This window comes from Eschrichtius robustus, chromosome 7 (genome assembly GCF_028021215.1).
Source record: "Eschrichtius robustus isolate mEscRob2 chromosome 7, mEscRob2.pri, whole genome shotgun sequence".
Classification (NCBI taxonomy): Eukaryota; Metazoa; Chordata; class Mammalia; order Artiodactyla; family Eschrichtiidae; genus Eschrichtius; species Eschrichtius robustus.
In genome coordinates, this window is record NC_090830.1 from 96,907,311 (window position 1) to 96,935,021 (window position 27,711).

A 27,711-nucleotide genomic window follows, 5' to 3' on the forward strand; every position below is an offset into this window, starting at 1 on the left:
TTGCTATTTTCATTATGAAGTTGCTGGATACACATATATTTCTGTCCCTTTTACCAAGTAGTTATCTAGATATGATATGAACATAGGCTTAGCTAAAATGTGTAGTTTATATAATTGTAAACCAAGAAGTGTGAAAAAGCAAGAAAAGTCCAGGAAAGTTTCAACAAAGATGAGGATTTGAGCATAAGGAGAGTTTTACTTAGCCTGATAATCTTGGAATCTAGATTTTACTCAATAAACAACTACATAATGGCCATGCTTACTGTTTAACCTCACTGAAAAACTATATATTAGCTATAATTTCACTTTTTAAAAAACTTTGTTTTAATCAAATAATGTACATTTGGAAGCTTTGTTTATGGTTTCATTTGCAAGGAGTAATATACAAGAAAAAGCAACGGATGCTTCTGCCTATATGATGTAGCTGAACATTCTTCTAGTTGACTTAAACTGGGGAAAGATTGTTGGGAGAGATTTTATGCAATTCATATTGGTTATACACCTTTGCATAATTAATTGTTTTCTAGCAAGTAGTGTGTTCTGTGCAAAGAGTGATTTTCTTATTTTAATGTTTGGAATGAACCCAAACAGTCAATTACTCTTTCCCTGTAGAACTTACTCTTTCAGAGTCATTGAATTAGGTTAATTAGAAAGGCAATGGACCCCTCTCCTCACTGCCACCTCCATAGCATTTTTAGAGAGTAACCCACTTGTGTTATAACTGCCTATTTAAAGAAGCAAATACAATTTTCAGGAAAATATTAAATATCCAGTTATGATTTAGTTCCTATAATAAACGTGTGTGTGGGTGTGGGTGTGTGTGTGTTTAGTTCCTAATAGAACCAAATGTGTGCTGGGGATGAGTAAAAAGTGTTCAAGCTAAAGATCACTACTACTATGAATTTGTTGAATAAGATCCTTTTCTTGCCATCAAATCTAATTTTAGTTTCTATGTGCAAAATCAAAATTGAAGTTAGAAAGTGGAAAGAGTGGGTCACTCCCTAGTGATAGCAGGGATTGCCTATCAATCCTTGGGTGGATTGCCATCCACCAGAGACAAAGAGTTATCTTTACAAGTTTACCTAGAGTGAGCATTCTCTCCCTACCTTCTAACTTCCCAGAGTGATTACTTTGCATTCAAATCTTTTGGGCCCCTATAAATTCTTCAGATGGCTTGCCACACATGCCTTAGCTTTGTGACATGAAGAGTAGACTTGGTTTGTAAAAACTTCTGGGACATAAAATAAGTCATTTTGCTTTAGTTTCAAATGCTTTTGCTTCCAAAATGGAGTTAATATAATATAATTAATATATAACATAAATATGTATAATATAATTAATAACATTAACAACAATAAACATAATTCACATTTGTCAAATGCTTATTCTGTACCAGGGACTGCAATCAGTACTTCACATGCATTATCTCATTTAGTCATCAGATCAACCCAACAGCTCTTCTTTGATGCAAATTATCTTATACACATTGGTAAATAGGGGAATGGAGTTGGTATAAGGAAGCGATTTTATTGATTCATATGTTATTTTACAGTATATTTATGTTTTAACATATTCTGGGCACATTTTTATCATAGTTAAAAATAAATAGCTATGTAAGCAGATCTTAAGAAAAAAGCTGAAAATCTGCAGCACCTTTATTTAATGCAAGTAGAGTTTACATTAGTGGTTATGATTGATAATATGTTAATATGGAGAAGCTGTGGGTACAGATGAAGGAGGTGTGAAATTATTTTTCTGAGTTTAAAACAGTAGATTAATGAAGAAAGCTAAATGCTGTATCACATTTTCAATTTCATTGAAAAAAATCTGCATTTAGAAGCAAATGACCCTCAATACCTGCTTCTTGAAGGAAGAAGCATAAACCCCAATATTTAAGGCTGTAAATATTGACTATGATGTTTGAAGAAAATATCATTAAATGTTTAACTGTGCTAGTATTTTGATTGTGACTGTTTCAGCTTTCATTAGTGCTTTCGATACAAGAATACAAGTTTTTTTTTCAAGTACATACATATGGTGCTATAATAAAAAATACCTCTTCTATTGTGGTATTGATTTTTGATTATGTAGAAGAGAGAAATTGAAGGTGAGTAGTTACGTAATCTGTCCACTTTCACATGCCTCTTAAATGGTGGATCCAGGATTAGATTCTAACTCTGTCAGTTCCAGGGCCAGCTCTTTTCACTTCTATGACATGAGTGTCAAACTAAGTGAATTCCTTTTTCCTGATTTCAACCATTGTTTATTATGCCTTCCCTTCGTGTGCCTGCATAGAGTGTATGTACACTAGAGAAAGACCTGCTATTACTGCTGTTAATGCATTATGAGTCAAGGCATAAATGTTAATGTTAGTTGACCTACTTATTATACTTTATTTTTTTCTTAATCAGAAAATATAATCCCCTTTAATTTCTTAATTACATATTGAAAACACAGGCCAAATAATTTTTCAAAGGTTAGTTGTGTGAAGTATTTGTAAAAGAGTGTATATTCAGGCCTAGAACATATTTGTAGACCAGAAAATGCCATCATTGTCTGATCTGTACTTTTGGATGTAATATCTGTAGATTATATATTTGCTAGTTGAGTAAAAAAATAGCAGGATCAGTTTCACTCATATATTTACATATATGTGTACTAGTATGTGAAAAAGTAGAAGTAAATAATCTGCCATTTAGAAAAGTATGTGTGTGAGTGTGTATTTAAACATTATTTAGATATATTGTTATAAAAGAATGGTTCATTTCGACATTCCTTAGTGAGATAAAGCTCATTAGTAATAACATGATAAAGAAATATAGATTATTATTATTACTATTATTATTATTAACTTGCTGAGAAAAATCTTCCAGAGACCCCCCTTTTATTTGTAATTATGCAATGATATAACATTGAAACCAATTTTGTGCCTTATGAAAATGCAGTGATACGTATTGCATTATTATTCTTCAAGCTAGATTTATATTTATAGATTATCTATATATTCTTGTATGCTATCCTAAGGCAATGAATTTTCTAGATATGTGCCATTTATTCTGATGTCCTTAGGAGGGTACATTTTATTTGTATGACCACATCTCTTCTTTATGCCATAAGTTTAATAAAATGCATCAGCTGAAAATGATTGCTGTAAGCTATAGTGCATTATTGTTTGTCAAAGGGATCATTGCAGCATGGGAAAAAAGAGGGGATTTGAAATGCATCAGTGCTGTTTGCATTCAATTTTTAAAATAGATGGAATCTTTAACAGAGTTGGAGAGATTAGAGATCTCTTGCTTCAGCTCTTACTCAACAAATGTCTACAATTCAGCCCACTGAAAGAATAATAAGAAAGCAAACATTGAAATGTTACATTAAAATAGTATGTTGTTCTAGTTGAGTACCCCAGACATGTCTTAGAGAAGAATGGCTTCTATTGTGTATCTGAACACTAGTTTTGTCTTTCACATTAAGATTTATGGTTTATGGATTTGCTCTAAGATAAAAGATAAAGAAACAGTTCTCACCATGGGAGTCTCTGCTACTTCTTTATCTCTTCCTTTTTCTTCCTTTCTCTTATTTTCAGGATATCTCTTTTCATATCAGAAGTCTTACTGGGTGAATTGAAGTATCAGCCTCTGTTATTATAGGCTTTCCTTTTGTTCAGGATAAAATTCAGTGATAACTCCTGTGAGAAGTGATGGACAGGGTGGGGAACAGATTCATGCTGTTAAAAGGATACAAGAAATAGATGATGAGACTCACCAAGTGTTTGAATCTGTCTCCCACCTCATCTCCCAAAAATATCATTTATAAATAGCATTAAAGGTATTTTTGCCTTTTTGAAGCAGGACATTTTCTATATCATGGCAGATATAAAGTTGAACATCTTCTGTTTTGAAACAGATTTGCAAGTCAGCTGGGGTTTAATCGTATGATCTTTGTTAAAGAATGCATACAGGTAGAATATATTTTCAAGTAACTCTCTTTGGTTTGCAGGTACTATTCTGGTGGATAACATGCTGATCAAAGGGACTGCTGGAGGACCAGACCCAACCATAGAACTCTCTTTAAAGGACAACATGGATTACTGGGTATTGTTGGATCCTGTTAAACAAATGCTTTTCCTGAACAGCACGGGCAGAGTTCTGGATAGAGATGTTAGTACATTGTTTTTCTTTGTCCCTCTGTTACAACTTTATCATCATTTAAATATCTGCATGTATTTGTTGATATATCAAATTTTTGTTATATAATTTGAGTTTATTTTCTGTGTTCATCAACAAAAACATTTTTTTTAACTCCTTGAAAGAAGAATAAGAAAGTAAGAGGGACCATCTGTGTCTGAGAGAACCATTGTGTTTCTCTTCTGACATCCTGGAAGCTTGTCGACTTCTGAATAAGAAGAGAACAGAGTGCTCAGAATAAAGGGGTGGTAACCTTGGAAAAGCAGGATAAGCACAGCCCAATTCATGGCAGAATTTGAGAGTACAACTACATGTTGGCTTGAGGACAGAAACTTTAGTTGAACTACTAACAGGAGGATGCTCTTCAAGCAGTAAGCATTCATTGAGAGATGAATGGCAATGTGCTTATAGAGCTGAAAAAACTTAAAAGAAGGTGAGCAGAAGTTTCCTGGCAATGTCCCAGTCCAGACGCTCTCAGGCAGTGTGACCTAAGTATTTAGGTATTAATAATACCTAAATAACCAAAGTTAAATGTCTTCTTTCTGAAAAAGTTAAAAAACTTGAGTAGATTTAAGTAGCTCTCTAATGTAACTTTAGTCTCACTTATTTGCATTCTAGTCTTGAGTGCGGAGAAAAGTGTGTGTATGTATGTGTGCGGGTGTTATAACCAGTAATTGTACAGGACCTTGGGAAAACTTGAGAAGTACATCTAAACATGCCTACTCCCAAATTTCCACTTTATAAAATCGAAATGTCAGATATTCAACCTAGTGAACCTGAATCATATCACTACAGTGTTCAGGGTTTATGATCCACTTTAAATATGTGTGAGGTAGATGATCCCTAATCTATTTCACGTCTAAAATTCAGAGTCTTTAAGAGCTTTGTGTTGAGGTGGGCAGTAATAGGACTCTCCCACCAGGATGGGCTGCCCTTGTACACTTGGGGAGGCCCATAATTCAGCTGACTGAGCAGTAGGGACAGATGTGAGAGGAGGATATCAGTGGAGAATAGGAATGCGTCTGTTGGCTCAACCTAGGGGGGAAAAAGTCATCCTTGATGCTGTTCCCATCTCCACCATTGCCCTCACTCACTATGTCCTTTCATCATGGCAACATTATTCACACCCCACAATTTACAGTTTTGTCTGTGTGGTTAAGAAGGCGTAAAACGGAATAAGGACAGTTGTTATCTTAGAATTTATCTTGCCTTATCTTATAATAAGTCTTGCTTTTATGAAAGCAGTTTGGATAATGGCACAAACTTGCAAGCTGCAAGAGTCTCCCCAAGCTGTGTCACTCACAGGCATCCTTCTTTTTTTAAATTACATTATACTATATTATATTACACCTGGTTTCAGGTGTACAGCATTATAGTTCAAAATCTGTTTACACTGCAGTGATCACCACCACAAGTCTAGTTATCATCCATCATCGTATGGTTGACCCCCTTTACTTATTTTGCCCACTCCCCACAAGGCATCCTTTACTGGCTTTAAGTAGGAACGGTCATATCCAAGTCATATGAATTTTATAATGTAACATGTTTGGAGAATTATAGAATATTTATCTATTTTAGGCCACTGTCATTTTATATTTTGTTTCCTTTTTTAAAATCACCTATGATTATGATAATTTACTTGTTTACTGGTAAACTACTTTCTTTTTGGAATCAGTTTTTTTTCCTCAATTTGATATTAAAAAGTACAAGTTCTAGGTCTGATTTATGAGTCAAAGGAAAAGATAACCTTCAGTATTCATAAAATGCATTCCATCTCTCCAACCTACAACATTGTTTTAATTTTAATTACTTACCAAAAATTATCTTCACTTTTTAAGATACTTATCTGTTTCCTTGGTATTATTGTTTTTTTAAAATTTCTGATAAGGGCAGCATTTATTGGACATTGGGTAAACTGAAATAGTATCATGGGAATACACTTAAAAATTGATTTGACCTGAAAGAAATAATTACAAAAATGTGCACACGTATCATTTAAAGAACCATCCAGGCTTGTTCTTTAACACAATAATCAAAAATAATTTCCTTTCCATTAAAAATGTTCTTTTGGATTAGAAATGCCATGGTTAAGTTAAACTTGAAAAGATGTTTTATAAATTAAAGTGTTGTCATTGGACACCTACCTGAAATTAGCTAAAGATGCTGGAGAATAGGACACCTAAAGAATATTAAATGTTAAATGAATATGGCAGAGGGAAATCTGTAAAGAAAAACAAAACAAAAGAAAACAAAAATGTGCTTACATATTTGCAATGTATTTACCATTCGGCAAATCAACTTATTGAAATAATGACAAAATAGTAAATAAAAGATGTTCTAAACATTTATCTAATTATTTAGATCCAAGATCCAAGAGCATGGAACGTGCTGAATATCTTAACATCTCTTCTTTTGGATTTTAAGTTGGTAAATGAACAGAGAGCTTTGACCTCTATTCCCAGGCCAATATCCATTTAACTACTAAGTTTTGTACTTTGATCTCCACAGTATGTCTTGCATTTGCATCCATCAGCATAACTCCAGGACAAGCCCTCTTAGTTCTCACTTGACTTTGGAACAATCTTCTAATAGTTCTCCTTACTATATTTCAAGATTCAACCTTCTCCAGTTTTAGTGTCTCAAAGCACAGTTCTGACCTTGTTGGTAGATGAATTCTCATTGCAAACTGTCCCTTGAGGTTTCCTAGATTCAAGCTGCAGCCTATCTCTTTTCCTTTTATTTAGAAGCATATATTCTCTAATCTAGGAAAACTGAACTAATTGCTGTTCCCTCAATATAATCTAACTTTTTCTTATCATGCCTACCCTGATACTCTTTTGAACCTATACTTTGAAATTACCTTTATCCATTACCATCAGTTGAATGTTATCTACTACCAAAACATGTCTTAAATTTCTACTCTGTTCATAAAATATTTCCTAATAGTAACGCTGGTACATAATTTCTTACTCCAAACTCCTAAGCCTTCAAAACTCTTTTTTTTTTTTTTTTTGGGTGTGCCATGCAGCTTGTTGGATCTTAGTTCTCCAACCAGGGATTGAATTCAAGCCACGGCAGTGAAGGCACCAAGTCCTAACCACTGGACTGCCAGGGAATTCCCTCAGAACTCTTTTTTGACTCACATTATAGTTATCTATATTCATCTCATATCAGTTTTACAGGATTTGCTTAATGTAAAAGGACTATGTCATATTAATCCCAACCCATGTTGAACTTTGCATAAAATAAGTACAATTAAATAAACTTAATGTCCTTATTAACTGATTGTGAAAAACCTGCACATTTCTAAATATTACATATACCTAACAATATTTTCAAATCAGTACTTTCTTCTTTAGGCAACTTCTTTAAATATACCATTTATTTTGAAAGTTTAATTTATGAAGTACACTTATAACTCTGACCAGCCATTTATATTAACTTTTGTTTCATTATTTAAAGAGCATTTCTACAACACACTGGGTCTTATTTCTTTTCACTGTCCTCCAGTTTATTTTTAAAGTAATGAAGACTTTTTATTTTGTAAAAATAGTATTTATATAGGAAGAAAAATCATGATAAAAAACTTTCATTCCTGTGAGGAGTGAATAACATTTGCCTTTGCTTTATGAAAAATAAAATCAGTTCTTATTCAGGTTTGCTAAACATTTATTTATTAAGCAATCCAAATAATGTAGTTTCTAGAAAAAACTCAGTTCTCCTTAGACTGAATATGTATGCTATAATCTACACTGTTTGCATCAATAAATTATTTATAAAAGCTTCACTTTGCATGTTGCAACTTAAGTGATTGAAAAATGTAATAAATTTTTTTCAAATTAAAAAATTCATACATATTTATTGGAAAAAATTCTTCACTTACTTTTTACTCTTGGCCTTACTTTTCAAAGATAACCTTCATCAACGGTCGGTACATATCATTCCTGAACTTAATCTATGTATGTCAAAATGTATTCACACATGTGTACTAACATACAGATAGCAAATATACATTCAGAGTACTGTGCTGAACAATTGTTTTTAAATTTGGAAAATAGTTTGCATGTCTAGGTGTATATGAATGGTAATCACCCTAAATAATTACCCCCAAACAGTTTATACACAGCATTTTTTTTCTGATTTGTTTCATGAATGAAGCAATTTAAGAGAATCAGAGAAGATAGAATTGCCATGACTTATTTTTGCCACCCAGTTATTAAAAATAAACCAAAACTTCCCTAACACATTCCTAAGCATTTTGGATTCCCTAAACTCTCACTAATAGACTTGGTGGAACTGTATTTGGTATATTTATGACCTTCTTACAGAGCAGAATAGAATCTATTCCAATATGAGATTACAGTGAATGCTGTATATTAACCACAGGGAATTCTTGCCTTCATCATGATCCATTATGGTTGGAATTTATTGCAAGCTAAGTTCTATCCATGCTACTAACAGTTGCATAGGGGACTAAAGTTGACAGTGACAAGAGTTCCAGGTGACCTGGTTATATCTAATCTATGGGCACTTAGTGTGACTAAGTGGCACTAAGTTGCAGCACACTACATCTGATCCTCTACTTACAAAGATTGTGACCTTTCTGTCACAGTGCTAACACTTACTATAGAATTAGAAGTTGATATGGAATGGTTTTATAGGTCTCTCTCACAATATTTATAAGATAAATAACTTTAGAAGAACATAAATTTTCACCTGATTGTCTTCTGAGAGGTGTGCCAAGGGCTAATAGTACAAGTATTTATTCTGTTTTTACTTTACAATTGAAATATGGAGTGCTTTTCTTAAAAAGCCTATTAAAGCAAAGACTTTAAAACTGGTAGTAAAAATGGAGGTCATATAATTTAAATTCTTTCCAGAATATTTCTAAGACCTGGTCTTTTTGAGTTATCTTTTAGTCTCAAGCTTGCAGATTTTCAGTGATGGGGCTTAATTTTTTGGATAGTCCATTCTATTCTGTCCCACTTTGGATTAATAGAAAATCTCTACTTATATTGAAAACATATGCTTTGTAATACTTTTTATTTATTATTCTTATTTCTACACTCTGAGACTACAATGAATAAACTAATTTATCTTTTCATAACAACCGTTCAGATGTCTGAGGAATCTTGTGATTTTTAGTTTAAACATCTCAAATTTTATCACACATTCTCAGGATGATTAGACTTCACATCCTATTTGCCCATAAAATGGTGCTTATTGTAATCCACCTATCTCTTCATCTATTATTAATGCATATGAAGTAGTTTGTATTATTATTCTAGTAGTCCATTTATAGTGTTGGCATGTAAACTCATCTTTACATGCCAACTCAAAATTTTGTAAAACTCAAAATTTTACAATTATATTTCCATATTAATGTTTGTAGACACTTATTATTATATTTGGGCAATTAACTTTTTTTCTCATACAAATAAGATTATTTTGATTTATTATTGTAAAAGTGTAGATTTTTTGATACTTATTATTCTGATGAAATGATTTTGAACCTTGTCTTTTATCATTAAATGTAGTATATATCCTTCTGAACTTTTGTAGCATTCACGGATTTTACACACATGGCTTTAATACATTTATATATGTCAGAGATTAAGAGTGAATTGGGGCAGACATTAGAACTCAGATCTGTAAGGTACTTCACTAGAGACCTTCCTCCATATGATAATGATGCTTCAAGTTATTCTTTCTAGATACAGTTATTCAGCCAGGTACAATACAATTCAATTGCATTTCTCTTTATTGGCCATAAAAATATCTTGGTATTAAACAATGTTTTCTTCAGGTTAGGTATAGTTTCTACAACATTCTTCTCATTAGAAATGTGACATTTTTAATGAAACTATCCTAAGTTCCAGTAATCATTGCTATATCTTTAAATTGGTTTTAATCCAAATATTTAATAATTTGTTTTATAATTCAAGATTGTCAGTTTGTATTTTTTTAGATTCATGTTTTTTTACTTTTTTGGAGATTTAGCTTTTTGTAAGTAAAAAATAGTTTACATCTGTTGTGTTAATATGTGCCTAGCACAGGGTAAGCTCATATAGTACTTATGATGATTATGTCATATCAGTGTTTAGTATTATCCCCATTTTTAGAGATGAGTAAACTAAGCACAGAGAGAGTTTGCATCTAGATCATACAATTAGTAAGTTATGGAACTAAGGCTAGAAGCACAGCAGTACAACTCAGGTAGTACTCAGTCATCTGTTCTAGACACTGTGCTAGTTACTAGGTAGACAGATTTAGTCATGACCAAAATAACACCCCAGGCTTTATGAAGCTTCCAGTATAGTAAAGGGAGATAAACTCAAACAAATATATAAAATGTGTAATATGCCATGTGATGCATGAGAAATGCAGTAAAAACAGTGAATAAATAGGGGGAAAGTTGAAAGGACAGAGCAGACTGGAGGCATGGCATTCTAAACAGGGTGGTCAGAATAGGTCATACTGATAAAATTATATCAAAGAAATAAAATTTTATAAACTCAAAAAGATTTTAAAAATCACAAAGAAATATTCTTTGGCATTAAACACTTTATTAACTCTAGAGTCAGAGATGTGTGTATCCCACTTCTGCAAGCCCTTTGTCATAGCACCTGAGTAATAAATGCCCCCTTGATGACAATTCTCCCCTTATAAGAATTTATCATAAAAAATAATTAAAGTTAGCACATATTTATGTACAGTATGTTTACCGAGGTATAAACATTTTGCTTGTAATGACAAAAATTGACAATAATAAACATCTCATTGTAAGTTTTTACTTAGACCAACTATGCTATAGACTTATGATGGAATACATAATATAGCTTCATAGTAGTATACATCAAAGTGCTATAGAAAATCTATATTTGCAAACATGGGATGATATTCGTGTGTGTGTGTGTGTGTGTGTGTGTGTGTGTGTGTATAAAACAGATGTATATTTGGAAAGAGGGAAAGATTAGCAAAAAAACCTTTAACTATATAGAATTAGGAAGTTTGATTGGGTTGTGAATGGATTCTCTTCTTTTGGTTATCTATATTTTAGTTTTTATCAGATATGAACATTTAATATTTTAGCAAAAATATAGATTTAAACAAATGATATACCATGTTATACAATCTATCTATCCTATGTATATTATCATTAATACATTGTTTTTATAAATTAGAAGTTTATGTCATTGCTTCTTTGACTTTTGGAAGGACAAAATTTGTGGCATCCCATCAAATATCAGACATTAATTTTGTGATTGTATTCATCACCAGTCCTCTAATTATGAACATAATGCTACCTCAGACCCTATATTTTGAAAATTAAACAGTGAAATAATCATGATTGTCTTCACTTTTCCTTAAAATAATGCAAAATGGATCAATTTTTATAGATTACTATCATTTAATAGTGAATAAACATAGACGATTTTATTAAACAATTACTTTGACAGTAATGAGACGCTTCAGTTTCAATTGTTTTTTTAAAAAGATGCAATTTCTGTGTTGCAGCCACCAATGAACATACACTCCATCGTGGTACAAGTTCAGTGCATCAACAAAAAAGTGGGTACTGTTATCTACCATGAAGTTCGAATCGTGGTGAGAGACAGAAATGACAACTCACCCACATTCAAGCATGAAAACTACTATGCCACAGTGAATGAGGTCAGTTTCTATCCACCACTCTCTGCTTCCTTTTTATTGATATATGTAATTGACTGTATATTTTAAATATTTTGAAATGATTCCTCTATAATAATCTTAACTGTTTAAAAATATCAAGAAAACATTTTAAAAAATAGTGCTTTAGAAGAAATAAGGTCTGAGTGACTTCTGATACGATTTCAGGAATTCACTTTGCTACAGGAAAAAAATTGATTTATTTATAATAATGGCCAAAATATTGGCATTTTAAAATCATCTTCAACAATTTAATGCCTGAATCTAAATACATACATGCTTACTGAGGCTCAACAGGTGCTATTTATTCTCATTGTAAAATGAGACAGATTTTTTTTTTTTTGTATCTGTGAGGTGGTAGCAGTAATTCAATACTAGAAGAAAATATGTATTTGAGATTTTATTAATTTAAAGTTATTTCCTCAATTTTAAAATCAAGTTCTGACATATTAAAAATATTTAAATAAAAATCAAAGCTAAATTCTTATAAGAAAATCCTTATCAAACTATTTAAAGATATTTTTAAAGTAGTATTATTGCTTTTATTAGAACATGCTTTTTTGTTGTTTCTTGTTTTACTTTGTTTTGTTTTCCCTTTGAACCAAAATCCATGGGCCAAGAACCCTTTTTATGTTATTTTTTAAAAATAGTACTTACTCTATTAATTTTTTGTAGAAAAAATATAAAATATTATTAAAAAATTATAAAATATTTCTAAAGTATCTCTAATATCATCTATTATGTGTACTTTAGACACACAAAAAATGAACTATATTTTTAATAGCCTATACTTTAGCAAATCATCTTTGCCTCCATGATGTCTTTTTTTTTTAATCTTAAAAAAATATGTACCTACTTTATAGGAGGAAATCAGTATAATTTGGGTATTAAACACAGCATTGGGCCTATAACTTCTACATGCTTTTTGAAATTATTTAAAATGTATCTTATTTACCTCAACATTCTTCTATTCACTAAAAATTGAAGAAATGATATTTCCCGTAATCTGAGACTTTCTAGATCGTATTACTAAAAACAAAATATTAAATAAAAGAAATAAAAATTTTTTAAAGTTTAACAGGCGAAATTACTGGTTAGTTAATGCTTGACCTTTTTGAGCTACCTTTTACTTAATAGGCTTCTGCTAAAACAGACAAATGCTAATTAATGTAATTAATCGTGTTACATGATTAATTATTTTAGCATCTGAAGTATACTCTTTGAATGAGATTTTGCTTTTTTTGTTTGAGTGCTAGCTTTGAGTATAAACTGATAGATGAGTTATCTTAGGCAACATATCTAATTTTAAAATCCATTCCTGTACCATGTTAACTGTTGTTGGATGCATGTCTTTAGTTCATTTTTCATAAAGAAATTTATAATGTTCAATTTGAATTCAAAGTATCCTATGTAATTTGACTACTTCCACTCCCCCCTTCAATTTTTTTCAGCACCTTGCTGAAAACTAACCTTTTCAAATACTGTTTTACTTGTGTCACTCTCCTATTCAAAAATTGTGTAATTTCTCATTATTATCAGGAAAAATGTCATCTATCTCCACTGGCTGATTTTCAAGGCCTTCCATAATCTGACCTTTTGTCAATGTATTCTTAACTTCAATTTCTCTCTGATATTGCCTCATTCTGTTCAGATTAACTTCCTCATGTTTTACAAATATATTCATTTCTTTGGCTTTGCTCACACTGTTCAGTTTACTTAGAATTGAATCTTCCCTACCTTGCAAGTCTCCAAGTTTTATTCGTCTTTTAAAATTTAACTCATGATCCATTTCCATTTCCTATTTCTATACTCATCCCCAGCTATACACATTGATCGATCTTTAGTTTCTCCAAACTCTAAACTCCTATGTCATCTGGATAAATGTTAATTAGAGTGATACAATTTATAGAAACATTAAACATTTTATCTTAAACATTATTTGGAGAGGCAAGATTTCTTTACAAAGCTACCTAATTATGGTTTTCTCTCAATGCATTTCCTAAAGCCAACTGAGGCAATCCTATCCCACTGTTACTATGGTCATATATTCTATGGTTTGATTATGTAGAATGTGTGTAATTGATGATATTTTCCTCCATTGATTTTGCTCAAACTCTCTCATATCTATTTTCTTGTAAAGAATCCAAAGTTTATTTAAACATCAAAACATAATTATAAGGAAAAATGAAATTTAGCTATTTTTCTCATCCTTCATTTATCTGAGTAGTTCTTAGTTTAATTGGCTTGAATGGGTTTATCTTTATATCTATATCCATATCTCTCCACTGGGAAAATACACTGCAATTTTATATATACCCATATGTATATATGTGTATGTATATATGTATGTGTGTGTGTGTATATATACGTGTGTGTGTGTGTGTATATATATATATATATATATATACAGTGCAACTACAGTGCTGCCTGTAAAATAAAATTAAATAAAATACATTTTGCTCTGTGCAAGATTGCAAGATATTTTCCATGCTATTTCTTATTTTAGTATAAGGCATGCAGTTGATGCAGTTAAGACTAGAATGATCTAAATGCTTTTCCAAAAAAAAAAAAAAAAATCATTCAGGGTTTAAGAGATTGTTGGTGTCAAAATATTTTACATTTCATCAGAATCCAAAAGATAGGTATAAAGTCATCATCACAGATTTATAAAAGAAGCTTCTAAAATTAAAGTCCTAATTAGTCACTCTCCTTATTAACTGTGAGAAAACCGAGACCTGGAGCAGCACATGAATTGGCTACCAACGTTTAAAATTCTTTGCTTGTGAAACATAAAGCATTGCAAGTATTTTTTTTTTCTATCTGGGTAATTGGAAACTCTCAATTAATTTTGGATAATTGTATCATTAAATACTTAGTCTGGTTGGTTCGAAGAACAAATTGCAAAGTCTAATTGCTGCTGATCATTCTTAAGTAATTTTTGGAAGATAAATATTTTCTGGTAGTGATGTCTTTGATAACACATGCATCCCATTTCAAAAAATTCCTTTTGACATAATAAAAAGTAAACAAGGGCAAGTCAAGACAGACGTAGTGTTTTCTTGTGCCTGTGAAGATTTAATCTCAGGATAATATAGAGGTTATATTTGTCCTGGTCTTTAATGATCTCGTTACAGACGGGCAATTTTTTAGTCAATATTAATTTGTTCTTTTTGTCACCTTGAGTATCACCCTAAATGTACTTTGCTGCTGTGACATGACGTGATTTATTGGAGATGATTTGTTGGCACTTTTTGAAAGAATGTTTCCTTGCATTTCTCTTGGCAGGTAGATGGTTTACAGTCAGAAAGAAAGAAAGAGAGAAAGAAAGGAAGAAAGGGAGGAAGGAACCATATATTGTGTAGTAATATAGTATTTACTGTTGAAAAAATCTGCATATAAGTGGACCTGTACCGTTCAAACACATGTTGTTCAAGGGTCAAGGGTATATATAAAAATTCTAAACTCTATTTCTTTGTTCCTAGAAACTTGGAGAAATAGAGTTCAAATGTAATTATAAGGTTGGACTCAAGGAAATTGCCAATGTTCAACTATTTTTGATGTATAAAAATGGCAATTGAATAATATTCTATAAATAAAAAAGTGTCTTAAATAAAATTTCATGCCACTGTATTATGGTAATGTTTCTATTTTGGCCTTATACTAATCAAAAATACATACTTCATGTCTATTATCAGCACTGTTGTCTCCTGATGGTGTTTTGAATTTATTTGGTGAACTGTTTCTACTGTCACTTAAGTTTTGTTTAACTTAGTAGACCTTATTTTCATGGATTGCTACTGACTTAAATATAAGGAGTTCTGTATAACAAGCTTAAATTAAGAAAGGATAGAATGGAAGGAGATGAAACTGAAGAACAAGTTGGGGTCAGATCCTGAAAGGCACCATCAGTTATAAAGAGGAGCTTTAGGCAATAAGGGACCAGTAAATGGCTTAGCAATATAAGTGCATTCAGATTTGCCATTTTATGATATCATTCCCACAGCTGGATGGAGAATTTTTTGAAGAGGTGAGCTGAAAAGAGATGCAAGGTAAAAATCTTGAACTGAATAAAAATGGGAAAAGAGGGTGTATAGGAAAAATATTAGGTGGATAACTTCATGAGAAAAGATGACCTGTAATTGCAGAGGGTAAAGGAAAAAAGTGTAGACACTATATATTGTTTAGATTACCTTTGAGATTCTGGCTTAAAATATAGCAGGATCCTACTGAGAGAATATATTAGAGATGAATACTTTTGGGAAGATTCACAATCTAGGAGAATATCAGTTGTTGCAACCCAGCATGGAATGTCTTTAGATCTCGAATAGTCCATGTCAAATAGACATAAAGATTTGTGAACCACAGTGAGTAAACCTAAATTAAGATTGCCTAAGTGAGGTGTTTTGCTTTGTTTGTTTGTTTTTGATTTTGTAGAATATGACAGTAGGTATCAAGAAAAATCAAAGTAGTAAGAGAATTAGGGGGTATTGATGCAAAAGATATATATATATCTTGTTATAAGTATATATCTTTACATGATATGTATGTATATCTTTATATATCATGTAAAGATATATACTTAAAACATAAGAACAGATATATACTTAAAACATAAGAACACTAATTATAAACCAGGAGATAACCAACAAATATAGTCTAATGTTTTTGTTGCCTAGAACGTGAATGAAATAATGAATAATATACATATTAATCAAACAAAATAAAGGGAACAAACAAAAAAGAACATAGAATAGGTAGGAAAAATATTAACACTTACTAAGAGTATTCAAAATAAAAGTATTCATCTTGTACAAAAATTACATTAAAAGTAAAGGGGGAAAAAAAAAAGTAAAGGGGAAAATACTCAAATTGAAAAACAAAGTTTTCAGACTAGATTAAAAAATAATGTCAAGGACTGGTTCAAGATGGTGGAGTAGAAGGACGTGCTCTCACTCTCTCTTTCAAGACCAACGGAATCACAAGTAATTGCTGAACAATCATTGACAGGAAGACACTGGAACTCACCAAAAAAGATACCCCACATCCAAAGACAAAGGAGAAACCACAATGAGACGGTAGGAGGGGCGCAATCACAATAAAATAAAATCCCATAACTGCTGGGTGAGTGACTCACAAACTGGAGAACACTTATACCACAGAAGTCCACCCACTGGAGTGAAGGTTCTGAGCCCCACGTCAGGCTTCCAAACCTGGGGGTCCGGCAACGGGAGGAGGAATTCCTAGAGAATCAGACTTTGAAGGCTAGTGGGATTTGATTGCAGGACACTGACAGGACTGGGGGAAACAGAGACTCCACTCTTAGAGGGCACACACAAAGTAGTGTGTGCGTTGGGACCCAGGGGAAGGAGCAGTGACCCCATAGGAGACTGAACCAGACCTACCTGCTAGTATTGGAGGGTCTCCTGCAGAGGCGGAGGGTAGCTGTGCCTCACTGTGAGGAAAAGGACACTGGCAGCAGAAGTTCTGGGAAGTACTCCTTGACATGAGCCCTCCCAGAGTCCGCTATTAGCCCCACCAAAACGACCAGGTAGGCTCCAATGTTGTGTCACCTCAGGCCAAACAACCAACAGGGAGGGAACCCAGCCCCCACCATCAGCAGTCAAGTGGATTAAAGTTTTACTGAGTTCTGCCCACCAGAGCAACAGCCAGCTCTGCCCACCACCAGTCCCTCCCATCAGGAAACTTGCACAAGCCTCTTAGATAGCCTCATCCACCAGAGGGCAGACAGCAGAGGCAAGAAGAACTACAATCCTGCAGCCTGTGGAACAAAAACCACATTCACAGAAAGAGGGACAAGATGAAAAGGCAGAGGGCTATGTACCAAATGAAGGAACAAGATAAAACCCCAGAAAAACAACTAAATGAAGTGGAGATAGGCAACCTTCCAGAAAAAGAATTCAGAATAATGATAGTGAAGATGACCCAGGACCTCAGAAAAACAACGGAGGCAAAGATCGAGAAGATGCAAGAAATGTTTAACAAAGACCTAGAGGAATTAAAGAACAAACAAACAGAGATGAACAATACAATAACTGAAATGAACACTACACTAGAAGGAATCAATAGCAGAATAACTGAGGCAGAAGAACGGATAAGTGACCTGGAAGACAGAATGGTGGAATTCACTGCTGCGAAACAAAATAAAGAAAAAAAAATGAAAAGAAACGAAGACAGCCTAAGAGATATCTGGGATAACATTAAATGCCACAACATTCTCATTATAGGGGTCCCAGAAGGAGAAGAGAGAGAGAAAGGACCCGAGAAAATATTTGAAGAGATTATAGTTGAAAACTTCCCTAACATGGGACAGGAAATAGCCACCCAAGTCCAGGAAGCGCAGAGAGTCCCATACAGGATAAACCCAAAGAGAAACATGCCGAGACACACAATAATCAAATTGCCAAAAATTAAAGACAGAGAAAAATTATTGAAAGTAGCAAGGGAAAAATGACAAATAACATACAAGGGAACTCCCATAAGGTTAACAGCTGATTTCTGAGCAGAAATTCTACAAGCCTGAAGGGAGTGGCATGATATATTTAAAGTGATGAAAGCGAAGAACCTACAACCAAGATTACTCTACCTGGCAAGGATCTCATTCAGATTCGATGGAGAAATCAAAAGCTTTACAGACAAGCAAAAGCTAAGAGAATTCACTACCACCAAACCAGCTTTACAACAAATGCTAAAAGAACTCTCTAAGTGTGAAACACAGGAGAAGAAAACGAGCTACAAAAACAAACACAAAACAATTAAGAAAATGGTAATAGGAACATACATATCGATAATTACCTTAAAGGAGAATGGATTAAATGCTCCAACCGAAAGACACAGGCTTGCTGAATGGATACAAAAACATGACCCAAATATATGCTGTGTACAAGAGACCCACCTCAGACCTAGGGACACATACAGACTGAAAGTGAGGGGAAGGAAAAAGATATTCCATGCAAATGGAAATCAGAAGAAAGCTGGAATAGCAATGCTCATATCAGATAGAATAGAATTTAAAATAAAGAATGTTACAAGAGACAAGGAAGGACACTACATAATGATCAGAGATCAATCCAAGAAGAAGATATAACAATTTTAAATATATATGAACCCAACATAGGAGATCCTCAATACATAAGGCAACTGCTAACAGCTATAAAAGAGAAAATTGACAGTAACACAATAATAGTGGGGGATTTTAATACCTCACTTACACCAAGGGACAGATCATCCAAACAGAAAATTAATAAGGAAACACAAGCTTTAAAGGACACAATAGACCAGAGAGATTTAATTGATATTTATAGGACATTTCATCCCAAAACAGCAGATTACACTTTCTTCTCAAGTGCGCACCGAACATTCTCCAGGATAGATCACATCTTGGGTCACAAATCAAACCTCAGTAAATTTAAGAAAATTGAAATCATATCGAGCATCTTTTCTGACCACAACATTATGAGATTAGAAATCAATTACAGGGGAAAAAACGTAAAAAACACAAACACATGGAGGCTAAACAGTATGTTACTAAATAACAAAGAGATCATTGAGGAAATCAAAGAGGAAATCAAAAAATACCTAGAGACAAATGACAATGAATATACGACAATCCAAAATCTATGAAATGCAGCAAAAGCAGTTCTAAGAGGGGATTTTATAGCTATACAAGCCTACCTCAAGAAGCAAGAAAAATCTCAAATAAACAATCTAACTTTACACCTGAAGGAACTAGAGAAAGAAGAACAAACAAAACTCAAAGTTAGCAGAAGGAAAGAAATCATAAAGATCAGATGAGAAATAAATGACCTAGAAACAAAGAAAACAATAGCAAAGATCAATAAAACTAAAAGCTGTTTCTTTGAGAAGATAAACAAAATTGATAAACCATTAGCCAGACTCATCAAGTAAAAGAGGGAGAGGACTCAAATCAATAAAATTAGAAATGGAAAAGGAGAAGTTGCAAAAGACACTGCAGAAATACAAAGCATGCTAAGAGACGAGTATAAGCAACTCTATGCCAATAAAATGGACAACCTGGAAGAAATGGACAAATTCTTAGAAAGGTATAACCTTCCAAGACTGAACCAGGAAGAAATAGAAAATATGAACAGACCAATCACAAGTAATGAAATTGAAACTGTGATTAAAAATCTTCCAACAAACAAAAGTCCAGGACCAGATGGGCTTCACAGGTGAATTCTATCAAACATTTAGAGAAGAGCTAACACCCATCCTTCTCAAACTCTTCCAAAAAATTACAGAGGAAGGAAAACTTCCAAACTTATTCTATGAGGCCACCATCACCCTGATACCAAACCCAGACAAAGATACTATACAAAAAAAGAAAATTACAGAGCAATATCACTGACGAATATAGATGCAAAAATCCTCAACAAAATACTAGCAAACAAAATCCAACAATACATTGAAACAATCATACACCATGATCAAGTGGGATTTATCCCAGATGTGCAAGGATTCTTCAGTATATGCAAATCAATCAATGTGCTACACCATATTAAAAAACTAAAGAATAAAAACCATATGATCATCTCAATAGATGCAGAAAAAGCTTTTGACAAAATTCAACACCCGTTTATTATAAACTCCAGGAAGTGGGCATAGAGGGAACCTGCTTCAACATTATAAAGGCCATATACGACAAACCCAGAGCAAACATCATTCTCAATGCTGAAAATCTGAAAACATTTCCTCTAAGATCAGGAACAAGACAAGGATGTCCACTCTCACCACTATTATTCAGCATAGTTTTGGAAGCCCTAGCCACGGCAATCAGAGAAGAAAAAGGAATAAAAGGAATACAAATTGGAAAAGAAGAAGTAAAACTGTCACTGTTTGCAGATGACATGATAGTATACATAGAGAATCGTAACGATGTCACTAGAAAACTACTAGAGCTAATCAGTGAATTTGGTAAAGTTGCAGGATACAAAATTAATGCACAGAAATCTTTTGCATTCCCATACACTAATGATGAAATATCTGAAACAGAAATTAAGAAAACACTCCCATTTACTATTGCAACAAAAGGAATAAAATACCTAGGAATAAACCTACCTAGGGAGACAAAAGACCTGTATGCAGAAAACTATAAGACACTGATGAAAGAAATCAGAAGTTATACCAACAGATGGAGAGATATACCATGTTCTTGGAATGGAAGAATCAATATTGTGAAAATGACTATACTACCCAAAGCAATCTACAGATCCAATGCAATCCCTATCAAATTACCAGTGGCATTTTTTACGGAACTAGAACAAAAAATCTTAAAATTTGTATGGAGACAAAAGACCCCGAATAGCCAAAACAGTCTTGAGGGGAAAAAACGGAGCTGGAAGAATCAGACTCCCTGACTTCAGACTATACTACAAAGCTACAGTAATCAAGACAATATTGTCCTGGCACAAAAGCAGAAATATAGATCAATGGAACAAGATAGAAAGCCCAGAGGTAAACCCACGCACATATGGTCAACTAATCTATAACAAAGGAGGCAAGGATATACAATGGAGAAAAGACAGTCTCTTCAATAAGTGGTGCTGGGAAAACTGGACAGCTACATGTAAAAGAATGAAATTAGAACACTCCCTAACACCATATACAAAAATAAACTCAAAGTAGATTAGAGACCTAAATGTAAGACCAGACACTAGAAGTCTTAAAGGAAAACATAGGAAGAACACTCTTTGACGTAAATCACAGCAACATCTCTTTTGACCCACCTCCTAGAATAATGGAAATAAAAACAAAAGTAAACAAATGGGACCTAATGAAACTTCAAAGCTTTTGCACAGCAAAGGAAACCATAAACAAGACGAAAAGACAACCCTCAGAATGGAGAAAATATTTGCAAACGAATCGTCGGACAAAGGATTAATCTCCAACATATATAAACAGCTCATGCAGCTCAATATTAAGAAAACAAACAACCCAATCAAAAAATAGGCAGAAGACTTAAATAGACATTTCTCCAAAGAAGACATACAGATGGCCAAGAAGCACATGAAAAACTGCTCAGCATCACTAATTATTAGAGAAATGCAAATCAAAACTACAATGAGGTTTCACCTCACACCAGGTAGAATGGGCATCATCAGAAAATCTACAAACAACAAATGCTGGAGAGGGTGTGGAGAAAAGGGAACCCTCTTGCACTGTTGGTGGGAATGTAAATTGATACAGCCACTATGGAGAACAGTATGGAGGTTCCTTAAAAAACTAAAAATAGAATTACCATATGACCCAGCAATCCCACTACTGGGCATATACCCTGAGAAAACCATAATTCAAAAAGAGTCATGTACCCCAATGTTCATTGGTGTGCTATTTACAATAACCAGGTCATAGAAGAAACCTAAATGCCCATCGACAGACGAATGGATAAAGAAGATGTGGTACATATATACAATGGTATATTACTCAGGCATAAATAGGAATGAAATTGGGTCATTTGTAGAGACGTGGATGCCTCTAGAGACTGTCATACAGAGTGAAGTAAGTCAGAAAGAGAAAAACAAATATCGTATATTAACGCATATATATGGAACCTAGCAAATGGTACAGAAGAACTGGTTTGCAGGGCACTAATTGAGACACAGAAGTAGAGAAAAAATGTATGGACACCAAGGGGGGAAAGTGGTCGGGTGTGGGGTTGGTGGTGTGAATAATTGGGAGATTGGGATTGACATGTATACACTGATGTGCATAAAATTGAATACTAATAAGAACCTTCTGTATAAAAAAAAAATAAAATAAAAAAACATGTCAAATGTAGGCTGTTAACATAAAACACAATTAAATTTAAGGATTCAGAAGTCTTACATAGAGAGAGAGGAACTGCAAGATGGCTGAGGAATAAGATGTGGGATCACCTTCCTCCCCACAAATACATCCAATATACGTCTACATGTGGAACAACTCCTACAGAACACCTAGTGAATTCTCACAGAAGACCTCAGACTTCCCAAAAGGCAAGAAAATCCCCACGAACCTGGGTAGGGCAAAAGAAAATAAACAACAAAGACAAAAGAATAAGGACAGGATCTGCACCTCTGGGAGGGAGCTATGAAAGATGAAAAGTGTCCACACACTAGGAAGACCCTTCACTGGCAGAGACAGGGGTTGGGTCGGGGGGAACCTTCGGAGCCATGGAGGAGAGCTCAGCAACAGGGTTTTCAGGGGGAAAAGCAGAGAGATTCCCACACAGAGGATGATGGGTGCCGACCAGAACTCACTGGCCTGAGAGGCTTGTCTGCTCACCCGGTGGGACGTGTGGGGGCTGGGAGCTGAGGCTTGGCCTTCAGGGGTGAGATCCCAGGGAGAGGACTGGGGTTGGCTGCATGAACACAGCCTGAAGGGGGCTAGTGTGCTACAGCTAGCCAGAAGGGAGTCTGGGAAAAAGTCTGGAACTGCCTAAGAGGCAAGAGACCATTATTTTGGGGTGCGTGAGGAGAGGGGATTCCTTCCCTGTCTGCACACAGAAGGCAGAGCACCACCTAAACAAGTTCCAGAGATGGGCACGAGCCTCTGCTATCAGCTCGGACTCCAGAGATGGGCATGAAATGGTAACGCTGCTGCTGTAGCCACCAAGAATCCTGTGTGCAAGCACAGGTCACTATCCACACATCCTCAGGAGCCTGGGAAGCCCGCCACTGCCAAGGTCCCATCATCCAGGGACAAGATCCCTGGGAGAACACACGGTGCACCTCAGGCTGTTGCAGTGTCACACCGGCCTCTGCTGCTGCAGGCTCACCCCTCATTCCAGTTTTATCTACTGTACTCCTCCTTCCCCCTGGTATGAGTGAGCCAGAGCCCCCTAATCAGCTGCTGCTTTAACCCTGTTCTGTCTGGGTGGGAACAGATGCCTGAGGGAGACCTACATTCAGAGGTGGGGCCAAAACCAAAGCTGAACCCCAGGAGCTGTGCCAGCAAAGAAGAGAAAGGGAAATCTCTCCCAGCAGCCTCAGGAACAGCGGATTAAATCCCCACAAACAATTTGATGTACCCCGCATCTGTGCAATACCCGACTAGACAACGAATCATCCCAAAATTGAGATGGTGGACACTGGGAGCAACTGTAGGCTTGGGGTTTGCTGTCTGTGACTAATTTGTTTCTGATTTTTATGTTTATCTTAGTAAAGTTTTTAGTGCTTGTTATAATTGGTGGATTTGTTTATTGGTTTGGTTGCTCTCTTCTTCTTTTTTTATTCTTATTCTTATTTTTTATTTTAATAATTTTTTAAAATATTTTTTAAATTTATTATTATTTTTTATTCTTTTTCTTTCTTTTTTTCTGCCTTTTTTTCTGAGCCATGTGGCTGACAGTGTCTTGTTGCTCCAGCCTGGTGTCAGGCCTGAGCCTGTGAGGTGGAGGAGCCGAGTTCATAACATTGGACCACCAGAGACCTCCCAGCCCCATGTAATATCAATCGGCAAGAGCTCTCCCATAGATCTCCATTTCAACGCTAAGACCCATCTCCACCCAGCAGCCAGCAAGCTCCAGTGCTGGACGCCCCATGCCAAACAACTAGCAAGACAGGAACACAACCCCACCTATTAGCAGAGAGGCTGCCTAAAATCATACTAAGTTCACAGACACCCCAAGACACAACACCGGATGCAGCCCTGCCCACCAGAAAGACAAGATCCAGTGCCACCCACCGGAACACAGGCACAAGTCCCCTCCACCAGGAAGCCTACACAAGCCACTCAACCAACCTTACCCACTGGGGATATCCACCAAAATCAATGGGAACTACGAAACTGCAGCCTATGAAAAGGAGACTCTAAACACAGTAAGGTAAACAAAATGAGAAGACAGAGAAACACACAACAGATGAAGCAACAAGGTAAAAACCCACCAGACCAAACAAATGAAGAAGAAATAGGCAGTCTACCTGAAAAAGAATTCAGAGTAATGATACTAAAGATGATCCAAAATCTTGGAAACAGAATGGAGAAAATACAAGAAACGTTTAACTAGGACCTAGAAGAATTAAAGAGAAAACAATGATGAACAACATAATAAATGAAATTAAAAATTCTCTAGAAGGAATCAATAGCAGAGTAACTGAGGCAGAAGAATGGATAAGTGACCTGGAAGATAAAATAGTGGAAATAACTACTGCAGAGCAGAATAATGAAAAAAGAATGGAAAGAATTGAGGACAGTCTCAGAGACCTCTGGGACAATATTAAACATACCAACATTTGAATTATAGGGGTCCCAGAAGAAGAAGAGAAAGAGAAAGGGACTGAGAAAATATTTGAAGCGTTTATAGTTGAAAACTTCCCTAATACGGGAGAGGAAATAGTCGATCAAGTGCAGGAAATGCAGAGAGTCCCATATGGGATAAATCCAAGGAGAAACACGCCGAGATGTATATTAATCAAACTATCAAAAATTAAATACAATGAAAAAAATATTAAAAGCAGAAAAGAAAAAGCAACAAATAACATACAAGGGAATCCGCATAAGGTTGACAGCTGATTTTTCAGAAGAAACTGTGCAAGCCAGAAGGGAGTGGCAGGACATATTTAAAGAGATGAAAGGGAAAAACCTAAAACCAAGATTACTCTACCCAGCAAAGATCTCATTCAGATTCGACAGAGAAATTAAAATCTTTACAGGCAAGCAAAAGTTAAGAGAATTTAGCACCACCAAACCAGCTTTACAGCAAATGCTATAGTAACTTCTCTAGGCAGGAAACACAAGAGCAGGAAAAGACCTACAATAACAAACCCAAAACAATTAAGAAAATGGTAATAGGAACATACATATTGATAATTACCTAAAATGTAAATGGATTAAAAGCCCCAACCAAAAAGCATAGACTGGCTGAATGGATACAAAAACAAGACCCATATATATGCTGTCTGCAAGAGACCCACTTCAGACCTAGGGACACATACAGACTGAAAGGGAGGGGATGGAAAAGGATATTCCATGCAAATGGAAGTCAAAAGAAAGCTGGAGTAGCAATTCTCATATCAGACAAAATAGACTTTAAAATAAAGACTATTACAAGAGACAAAGAAGGACACTACATAATGATCAAGGGATCAATCCAAGAATAAGGTATAACAATTGTAAATATTTATGCACCCACCATAGGAGCACCTCAATACATAAGGCAAATGCTAACAGCAGTAAAAGGGGAAATCAACAGTAACACAATAATAGTAGGGGACTTAATACTCCACTTTCACCAATGGACAGATCATCCAAAATGAAAATAAATAAGAAAACACAAGCTTTAAATGACACATTAAACAAGATGGACTTAATTGATATTTATAGGACATTCCATCCAAAAACAACAGAATACACTTTCTTCTCAAGTGCTCATGGAACATTCTCCAGGATACATCATATCTTGGGTTACAAATCAAGCCTTGGTAATTTAAGAATATTGAAATCGTATCAAGTATCTTTTCTGACCACAACGCTATGAGACTAGATATCAATTACAGAAAAAAAAAACTGTAAAAAATGCAAACATATGGAGGCTAAACAATACACTAAATAACCAAGAGATCACTGAAGAAATCAAAGAGGAAATAAAAAATTACCTAGAAACAAATGACAATGAAAACACGACAACCCAAAACCTATGGGATGCAGCAAAAGCAGTTCTAAGAGGGAAGTTGATAGTAATACAGCCCTACCTCAAGAAACAAGAAAAATCTCAAATCAACAACCTAACCTTACACCTAAAGCAGTTAGAGAAAGAAGAACAAAAAACCCCGAAGTTAGCAGAAGGAAGAAAAAGAAATAAAAGGAATCCTAATCAGAAAAGAAGTAAAACTGTCACTCTTTGCAGATGACATGATATTATACACAGAGAATACTAAAGATGCTGCCGGAAAACTACTAGAACTAATCAATGAATTTGGTAATGTAGCAGGATACAAAATAAATGCACAGAAATCTCTTGCATTCCTATACACTAATGATGAAAAATCTGAGAGAGAAATTGAGGAAACACTCCCATTTACCATTGCAACAAAAAGAATAAATTACCTAGGTATAAACCTACCAAAGCGGACAAAAGACCTGTATGCAGAAAACTATAAGACACTGACGAGAGAAATCAAAGATGACACAAACAGATGGAGAGATATACCATGTTCTTGGATTGGAAGAATCAACGTTGTGAAAACGACTATACTACCCAAAGCAATCTACAGATTCACTGCAATCCCTATCAAACTACCAATGGCATTTTTCACAGAACTAGAACAAAAAAATTCACAATTTGTATGAAAACACAAAAGACCCTGAATAGCCAAAGCAATGTTGAGAAAGAAAAACAGAGCTGGAGGAATCAGGCTCCCTGACTTCAGACTATACTACAGAAGGGAACCCTCTTGCACTCTTAGTGGGAATGTAAATCGATACAGCCACTATGGAGAACAGTATGGAGGTTCCTTAAAATCTAAAAATAGAACTACCATATGAGCCAGCAATCCCACTACTGGGCATATACCCTGAGAAAACCATAATTCAAAAAGAGTCATGTACCACAATGTTTATTGCAGCTCTGTTTACAATAGCCAGGACATGAAAGCAACTGAAGTGTCCATTGACAGATGAATGGATAAAGAAGATGTGGCACATATATACAATGGAATATTACTCAGCAATAAAAAGAAATGAAATTGAACTATTTGTAGTGAGGTGGATGGACCTAGAGTCTGTCATACAGAGTGAAGTAAGTCAGAAAGAGAAAAACAAATACCGTATGCTAACACGTATATATGCAATCTGCAAAAAAGAAAAAATGGTTCTGATG

At 34.6% G+C, this 27,711-nt stretch overlaps 1 protein-coding gene across 1 annotated transcript in view; it reads left to right on the forward strand.

The window, feature by feature from the left end:
• PCDH15 (protocadherin related 15) overlaps nt 1-27,711 on the forward strand; it is a 1,145,650-nt gene that overhangs the window by 670,628 nt on the left and 447,311 nt on the right. Inside the window, exons 6-7 of the mRNA XM_068548948.1 lie at nt 4,000-4,160; nt 11,706-11,861. Coding sequence (XP_068405049.1) covers nt 4,000-4,160; nt 11,706-11,861 — 317 coding nt within the window. The remainder of the gene's footprint in view (nt 1-3,999; nt 4,161-11,705; nt 11,862-27,711) is intronic.